The following is a 9,778-nucleotide window of genomic DNA, read 5'->3' on the forward strand; positions in this document are numbered from 1 at the left end:
TTCCCTTCAAGGCTCAGGGGTCCAAGATTATCTTCTGTGTCTGTGTTAATTGGTTTCCCTTTTCTTTGTTGAAGAGGGTCTGTGCAGTCCTTCTGCCTAGTCTGCCATCTTGCCAGAACCCCCCTGAATGCACCTTAAGTCACCATTAGTCTATCAGTGGAGGTTTCAATGTTGTTATAATGATGAAGAGGTTTCAATGGAACTTCCAGATAAGACAGACTTGAAAGAAAGGCCTCACAATCTACTTCTAAAAATCAGCCAGTGAAAACTGTATGAATCACCAAAGTTCAATCCACAAACTATCATGGAGATAGTGTAGAATCAGGCAGCATTTCCTTCTGTTGTGCCAGGTGTCATCACAAGTCAGGGGCCAACTTGAGGACAGCTAACAATAATATAACAACACCAACAGTATTTATCAGTCACTGTACTAGAACAGACCTGGTCCCTCTCTGTACTCAACTCCCCATTTTACCACTTCTCTGTGAACAAAGCACAGAAGGATAGTGTTACCCTGTTATGAAACTTCAGGATACTTAATATAGAAAGTTTGTGTCATTCCTTGATGACCTGTCTCTACCTGTCTTAGGCTGGGTTCTCTAGAGAAGCAAAGCCAGTGAAGTTTATATATGCATTTATATATGTATGTATATATATATAGATGGAGAGAGGGAGAAATAAAGAGAGAAAGAAATTTATCTCCAGTCTCAAGTCTATGGGGCTGGACAGATGTCAGGTTGAAAGTTCCTCCTTATTCATGTAGCTGCAGAAGCTGATGAACCCAAGATTGGGAGGTCAGATGGCAAACTGCTGGCTCATGGGCTGTGTTGGCTGATAAATCCCAAGATGAGAAGACAGTATGGCAGGCCACTGGCTCAAGTCCAAAGAACTGGAGGTCAGATGATGAGGAGCCAGATGCAGGATCCAGAACAAACAAAAAAGAGTGTGCTTTGCCAGAGGTCCATATAAATTAGATACAGGCCACACCCCCAAGGAAACTCCCTTTAAACTAACTGGCTGCTTACAGCTGATCTCATAATGTTTTAATTACATTAAATCTGACCTCATCATGGGGGATGACTACATTATAACTGCTAAATCACTGAGAATCATGGCCCAGCCAAGCTGACACACAATCTTAATCATCACACTACCAGACAGTCTGAACACCTAGGATACTTTGCTAAACTCATAGGTGAGGTCAGATGGTTTAATTCAGTTCTTCTCAAACTTTTTTGTGTCTATGAATCACCTGGGGATCATGTTAAAATTGAGATTCTGATTCAAGTAGAGTGCATGGGGGCCTGAGAGTCTGTGTTTCTAAAAGTTCCCAGATAATAAAGATGCTGCTGGTCCTGGGGCCACAGTAGCAAGGGTTTAGCAAACACCTGAAGGACTAGGAAGAAAGCTCAGGTTTAAAGCAAGGAAAGGCCAAACAACCTTAGACTAAAGAATCATGTCTATCTTAAAGAAGGATACTAAGTCACCCATTCAGGAACTCTAATTTCCCTATAATGTCATCTGAGTGCCTGTATGCTATTGGTTTGAACAATATCACACCCATCACAGAGCAGGCTAAAATTACTGAGTGCTTCCAGAGACTCCTTGAATCCTGCAAATGGACTCACCAGGTACCTCCAAATGAACCATGAATCTAGACTGATTAAAATAATATTGAAAGGAAAAAGAATATTAAATAGGTAAGGATCAGAGAGAAATAATAGATGTAAAAATAGAGCCACTTAGCAAAGATGAATTTGTAGTTGGACAGAAAAATACAGCATTCCTAACAGACAGCATATCAGAGAAGATATTATGATGCCTCTTTAGTGGCATCAGGTCATGAAATCTAAGTGTAAATGCAAACATTCCCACTGTGTGATTAGCACTTGCAGCTCTGTAGTGATACACATCACTGGAGATGCTGACAGTTCCTACCCATACAATATGGATGCTTGTGCTGGTTTAGTCCCAAGTACACTGTGTGAATCACCAAGTCAAAGTAAAGCTCATAAAAACCAAAAAACCAAACTCAGCTGCTGTCGAGTAGATCCCATCTCATAGCCACCCCTCCTTGGGTTTCTGAGCCGGCATATCTGTGGAAGTTGATTGCCCAATCTTCCTTCTGAGGAGTGGCTGGTGGGTTTGAACCACCTGCCTTCTGGTTAGCAGTCAAATGCCTTAGGCACTACACTACCAGAGCTCCCAGTAAAACTCATAGGTCATGTTCAACTCAGTGGCCATATGCTAGCCTTATCTAGGAATAAGGAAGGACAACTTGAACTATCTCTTGTCTACACCATCAGATGCTATAATAGATCATTTCCAAAGTCGTCTGCCAGCAATTCTTCCCATTCTTATATGTGCCTGATACTCCTGGACTCTACTGCCCTTCCTCTTGAATCTGGACTGGGCTGGTGACTTGCTTTGACCAGAATGTGGCAGTAGTAATGTTTTGGGAGTCCAGGTATTAAGAAGTCTTGTTGCTGTCACTCTCTTTATTTGCAATCTAGCCACCATACAAAAAGTTTGGGTTAGATTATTGAATGACAGACCACCTAGGGAGAAAGAGACTCAGCAGCCTTCAGACAATCCAGCCCAAACCCATCTCCCAGCTAAGTGCAACTGTATGAGTGATCTTGCCAGTTATGAGGAGTGAAAGAATTGTACAGTCAACCCACAAAATCATAAAAAAGAAAAAAGACATAAGTTTTGGGGTCATTATATTGTAACAGATAAATGAAATAGAAACTGGTTCTTGGAAGTGGAATGCTGCTGTAGCCAAAACCTAAAGTATGTAGAACTGCCTTGGGGATGCAGTGGTGGTGGAGGCTGGAGAGGTCTCCTATTAGCGGCTAAAAAGGAGATCCATATTATGTAATAGCAGAATATTTGGCAACACTATTGCCTGAAGTAACGTGGTAGATAAAAGAAAATCAAACCCAGTGCCATGGAGTTAATTCCTACTCATAGTGACCCCATTGGGTTTCCAAGGCAGTAAATCTTTACAGAAGTAGATGGCCCCATCTTCTTTTCATGGAGCAGCTGGTGGGTTTGAACTACTAACCTTGTAGTTAGTAGTCAAATGCCTTAGGTACTATGCCACCAGAGCTCCTTTACATGGAAGATAGAAAATATAATTAATGACCTTGTAGATTCAGCAGAATATCAAAGTTTTAGTGGTATATGGTAAAGTATTACAAAAAAAGAAAATATCAACTAAGTAAGGAATTATTTACTTTCTGTGAAGAATTTAGAGATATAGAGTCTAGAATAGTCTCTCCATTCATCAAAATATTCTCAAAGTGACATGTCCTTAGGGTAAAGAACAAATCAAGAGTGTGGCTGTAAGATCCTTGTTAAGTTGTCTGAAAGACTTAAAGTAGTGCCTTCTAGACTATCTCAGCTAGATAAAAAGGATCCTAGTATTTTAAGGGTTGTGTCCTCCAGCACCTGTGTCAGTGCAAAATAGATAAGGACTTGTCAGTAAGATTTTTGTGGATGCAACTTTTTTACTAATAGAGTGGATTATAATTTGATATACAGAAGGTCTACAAAGTTTTTAAGGAGTTTTACCATTTGGACTAAAAAATAACAGAGATGTTTTGAAAGGAAGAGAGGTCTGTGGGGTCTCAAATTTCCAATGGCAGGAAACAGGCTCAGAAATAAATTAGAACCAAATACAGGCCATTTCATATGGTTAAGGAAGAACAATGCAGAGGTCTAACTAAGAGCTTCTGAGAACAATGGATTAGGAAAACACTCATAGAGGGAAGAATTCAGTTCCATCTAGAAACATGCCTTGGTGCTAGAGTTAGAAAAACTGGTGCATTTGCCTGGCTGGATTTCAGAATTGATATGGACCAACAGCTGATGTGTGTTCTCCATGTTTTCCCTTTTTGAATAGATGTGTCTATAGAAGTTATTCTATCCCTGTCACACCATTGTATGTTGGGAGTATGTGTATGTGTGTTGGGGGGGCACATACAATTTGTCTTTTGAGCTCACAAGTTTCCAAATGAAGAGATTTGCACATGAGAAGCCTCAGCTAGATCCCGACCTCATGGAGAAGAAAAGTTTGGGCAGTAAGCCTTTGTTGTAATGGGACGAAAGCTTTGGGGGATGATATGAGTATATTTTGCATTCAGAAGACACAAGTATTACTATGTCTAGAGGGTGGACTGTGGTATATTATTTCCAAAGATGGTTGTTAACAATTCTCATTTCTATACACAGTATTACTCTACCTGTCTTGAACTTATGACTTGCTTTGATCAATTAAGCAGAAACAACGTTTTGGAATTTTCAATCCAAAACTTAGAGAAGCCTCATAGGTTCTGCTTTTGTTCTTTTAAGATCCAACCAGCATGTGAAGAGCTCAGGCTAGTCTACTGAATGATGAAACTACATGCAGAGAGAAAGAGATCTAGCCAGCCCCCAGATATTCCAGCCACCCCACCTAAGATACTGGATGCGTGAGGGAAGCCATCTTGGATCTTGCCACCTCTGCCAAGTCACTCTCACCAATACCACACTATGGATTATAGATAAGTCATCTCTGCCAAACCCTGCCCAGAATCATAAATGTATAAACAATTGCCATATATATATATATATATTTAAAAAAAAGAAAAAAAAAGACACTACATTTTGGGATAATGTATCATGTGGCAAGAGATACCCTGAAATATCTTTTCAATCAGTACGGGTGGAGAAGTACAGAATACAATTAACAAAATTATTCAATTTTTCTTTAGTATGCTTTGCTGTTATTTTGTTTGCTTATTTATTTTTACCTAATTGATATCTTTTGATCTTAAAATAGTAAAATTGAGTAGTAGATTTCAAAGCATCAATGATGTAATGGTTATAGTCTCAATGCCAACATATTTTCTATACAAAAAGATGAATTGATTTTTACCCTTGACCTAAGTAGGACATTTGCATATAGGCCAATGGTCATATGCTTGGCTAGAGTGGCCTGGATAGTGAGTGCAAACTACAGTGGTGCCACCAATAAAAAGAAAATAATCACACTGAAGAAAATATCACTGGGATTGTTTTTCTCATATTCAGAATCTTTCTTTCAGAAATCATTTAGATCAGTCAGTTTTCCAAAGATTGTTTTCTTTAATTAGCACATTTCTGTTTTCTATTCATCTAAATATGACAGAGACAAGAATATACAGTTATACTAGGAAGTATGACTCCACTCTTTTACAAAATTGGCTCTGTAACCTAAAGGCAAATTATAACCCTAATTAAACAAATAAATGCCTCAGTAAGCAGTTATAGAATTAGAACTGTAACCATGCAGGTTGTGCAAAATACAACTTTGGGGTGTGTGAATGGTGCCCTGAGACTGCAACACAGCAAGGCTGTGCTGTGAGCCAATTCTATGAAAAATGAAACAAGATTTTGTCCTCGAAAGCCTGACATTCTGGTAGGTGCTGAGCAGCATATGGATTAACAAAGGCACATGGACCTAAGTATAATCATGTATATGCACTATGGGATGAGGGAAGATTGAAGAAAAACAGTGAGATTGAGGAGTAGAAGACAAGAATATTCAAGACAGAAAACCCACATATGTAAAACCACAGCACATATAAAGGATGCAGCTTACCTGACATGCTGATGGATGAGTGTGGTTGAGATCCCAATGGGAAGACACTATGTCAACAGATTTTTTGGCCATGTTGAGTAAATTCATCCAGCCTTGGAAAAGTGTTAAGTGAAATGGTGCATTTTCTGAATAGTTAAGGCCTTCAGGAATATTTTCCACCAGGGCAATTCTTAGAAAAGATTTTGAAAAACAGACAAATAAAATTTAGTCAAATTTGAAGCCATAGATCATTATACACACATACAGAGACATCCGAAAACAATACCATTTACTCTTTCTGATGTATATTTTCCTCTTAACTTTTAGTTTTCCATCAAACACCATTTATGTTTCCCCTATGCTAATCTACTATGATTTGTGAATTTGTTTCCTTTTTCTATAAGTAGCTCTCATATTTTAGAAAATCTTGGTATTTATCCCTATTGTACAGCTTCAAACTAGTCTTTTAAAAAAAAATCAGAATCTCATACAAAAACTTCTTCTTCTGGTAATATGCACCCCACCACCACCACTTTATTTTTTTTTATTTCTACAGCAACAAAATTATTTTATAAGGTACTACTTCTATGTGCTACTTGAGACTATAAACTAGGTTTTGTCTGTTTCTACTCTCTTTAACAATGTTGGAATTCAATAAATGTTATTATTGCTTAACACCTCTAGAGATGCTTCCCACCATAAGGTGTTAAGTGATACTGAGAAGAAAGTTATAAAAACCTGTCTGTTGCAGGGTATATGAAAGTCTGAGATGAAGAGTATGTAAGAAGGTAATAAATATCATGTAATAAAAAAATTACAATCTACCATATTCTAATAAATCTGTTTTGTTTCTTATACTTTTTTATATGTTGTTGTTATTTGCCATCGAGTTGGCCCCGACTCCTAGCGACCCCTCCTTGGGTTTCCGAGGCAGTTATCACTACAGAAGTAGGATTGCCCACCCTTCCTTCCGAGGAGTAGCTGGTGGGTTTGAACCACCAGCCTCTTGGTTAGCAGTCAAGTGCCTTAGGCACTATATAGTAACAAGATAAACACTGTGTTTGGCTCTCCTTGGGGTTGTAGCTAAGACACTGCTGGTTTCAATTCTGAGTTAGCCAGGTGAAATGTGGTATTTTAATAAAGGGGTGAACAATTTTTTCCACTTTAATAAATGTATGTTCTCCTGTAATTCCTGATGAGAAAAGTTCAAAAAACTCTTATGATACCACTGAGTGCTGCCAGAACAGGGATGTATTTTATTCATCTGTACTGCTTGATATATAATTAAAACTCCAAATCCAATGCCTTCAAGTCAATTCCAGTACATAGTGACCCTGTAGGACAAAGTAGAGCTGCCCCATATTGTTTCCAAGACTAATTTTTACAGAAGCAGATTGCCACACCCTTCTCTCATGGAGCAGTTGGTGGGTTTGAACCACCAACCTTTAGGTTAGCAGTCGAGCAATTATCCACTGCACCACCAGGGCTCTGATGTATCATTTGGGCTCAAAAAAACACTTATTGATTGAAGTTCAGCTTTCAACATGGAATCCAGCACTTCTCAATAATACTGTAAACTGTTGCTCTTAATGAGATTTGTTCCATTTAGCCAGTTTAGAAACAAAAACAATACTACTAGTAAAATGTTCTTGTTCCTTTGATGAATCTACAGTACCTGAATGGACTTTGGGTATGTGACCCAGAGATTCATGACTGGTGATTTAATCACACCCTACCACTCATGATCTATATGAGTTTGTTAAGCCCTTTTTTGAGCACAGTACAAAAAAAATCACTATAAGCAATACAGAAATGACTGACAAATTTTCCAAAATCTGCAGGAATTTATAATCTAGTGGGAGCATCTCTAACAAATATTGAAACAGGAGTAAGAAGTCCCACTTAGATAGCTAATGCATCATCTGAAGTATCATTGGAACATGGGCAGGAAAGGTAAATTAATTCTGGTTGGGGGCATCTGGAATCACAAAAAGTGGAACTTGATATGGGGCTTTCAAGATATAAATTCTATGGGTAAGCTGAAAGAGAAAGATATCCTAGGTATAGATAGGAGCCTGAACTAGTCATGGAGGTAGGAATAAAGCTTATAGCATATAATAGCATATCTGGATACTTGGGAGTTGAGGAGATAAGGGGTGAGTGAAGTACAGAGCTTGGGGGAAGCTTGTGATGGCAGGGTCAGTGGGACTATACTGTAAAAGCATGACTAGAAAGAGGAGTGTAGACTTAATTTTGATGTATTTGGGAGCAACCAAGTGTGTTTTAAGGGGATAACTCAGATATACCACCATATCCCTATTGGAATGGAGAATACTCAGACAACATAGTCATTCACATACTGGAATGGAGAAAAGGGAGAATGTTATCATATGCTGTTGAGTAGATTCTGACTCACAGAGACCAGACCCTATGGTGACCCTATAGGACAGAGTAGAACTGCCTCATAATGCTTCCTAGGCTGAAATCTTTATGGGAGTAGATCACTAGGTCTTTTCTCTCCAAAGCTGCTGGTGAGTTCAACCTCCACCTTTCCCTTAGCTGCCAAGCACTTAACCACTGCACCACCAGGCCTCCATAAAGGGAGATTAGAAGTTCATATATCAGTGGGGAGGCTGTTGCAATAGTTCAGGAAAGAAAAACAGGCAGTTTGAATTAGGTTAATAGGAATAAAAGAAGCATGTCAGTAAAGGAAATTTTAGAAACCAAATCTTAAGATTTAGTGTTTGATGGATAAGAGGAATAGGTAAGAGAAAAAGGTAGGAGTCAAGGATGACTCAGATTTTATTGCAGGGCTATCATATCTTCCTTTAGCTGGGCTACTATAATCACCTTCAACTGTCTCCTTACATTGATTTTCATCCCTCTCCAAGCCATTTTCTATACTGCAGTTAGATTTATCTTTTAAAAATGTAAATCTAAACACTCTGCTTGTCCCTGTTTAAAACGTTGTTTTCCCTTTGAATTCCTTGTTCAAGGTTGACTTTACTTGGTACATATTAGAATGATAGATTGTAGGCTGTATAAAGGCAGGGACCTACTCTATTGGTTCAATATTGTAGGCCCAGTACTTAACACATTGCTTAGCTCACAGTGAGTGTCCAAAGGATATCTGCTGAGTTTGCTTAAATGTAAGCTACTAAGAAGATGGTGGGTTTGTTAAAACTAACAAGAAACATGGGGATTGAAGTAAACTGGAGATTGGGAGAAATTATCAAGGAAAGAAAATAATCAAGAGAAAACCAGCCTAAAAGCTGTTGCAAGGAAATGTCTACATTTTTCTGGTACGAAAAGGGTGAGAAGATTCAGAACCATTAGAGTCAGGACCATTAGAGAGGAAGGAAAGCCAGAAGAGGGCCAGGAGAATGCATAGTTCTGGGAGCCAAAGCAGAAGCTAAGGTTAAAAAAGGGGCAGGCTATTTTATCTACTGGCTAAAACTTTGAAGGCAATGTTACAAAAGTAAAAGTTGGATATTTTAATTCTATTCTCATTTAAGTCCAATTATCTATGTTATAGCCTCCCCTACAACCAATGATTATATTTAAAAACAATCAATCAAACAAAAAATAATCCTTCCAAAAAAACTAAAATATAATAGCTGCTAACAAATACGCAGGTCTGGTGGCATAGTGCTTAAGGCATTTGACTGCTAACCAGAAGGCTGGAGGTTCAAACCCACCAGCCACTCCCAGGAAGGAGGGTTGGCAATCTACTTCCATAGTGATACCACCTTGGAAACACAAGGAGGGATTGCTATGAGTCAGATCCAACTCCATGGCAGTGATTGTATTGTTTGTTTCTTTGTTTTTTGCTAACAAATAGACTGACCAGCTTCAATTTTATTTCAATATAAAAGGCATCCCAAGAAAGACAGAAGACTCAAGAAGTGTGGCTAAAATATGAAGTGAGGGATGTAGAATGATCATATAATTATAGATGGCTCCATATTGCCCTTCTTCATACCATCCCACATTTTTCTACTTCTCATAAAAATAAGGTAAGTGGTTCCGGTAAGACAGCAGAATAGGCAGACAGACTTCACAGACCATCTTCAATAAAGAAAAGGGGAACCAATTAACACAGATACAGAAGATAATCCTGGAGCCCTGAGCTTTGAAGGGAAGGATATAGAAGTGAACTAAACTCCAACTAGT

The 9,778-nt window shown here is 38.5% G+C and overlaps 1 protein-coding gene across 1 annotated transcript in view; it reads right to left on the reverse strand.

The window, feature by feature from the left end:
• Positions 1–9,778, reverse strand: part of PLD5 (phospholipase D family member 5) — an 864,342-nt gene that overhangs the window by 416,384 nt on the left and 438,180 nt on the right. Inside the window, exon 3 of the mRNA XM_007954513.1 lies at positions 5,627–5,795. Within this exon, the coding sequence (XP_007952704.1) occupies positions 5,627–5,795 (169 nt within the window). The remainder of the gene's footprint in view (positions 1–5,626; positions 5,796–9,778) is intronic.

The sequence above is a fragment of the Orycteropus afer genome, unplaced genomic scaffold, assembly GCF_000298275.1.
Source record: "Orycteropus afer afer isolate SDZICR_OR568_19922 unplaced genomic scaffold, OryAfe1.0 scaffold00463, whole genome shotgun sequence".
Classification (NCBI taxonomy): Eukaryota; Metazoa; Chordata; class Mammalia; order Tubulidentata; family Orycteropodidae; genus Orycteropus; species Orycteropus afer.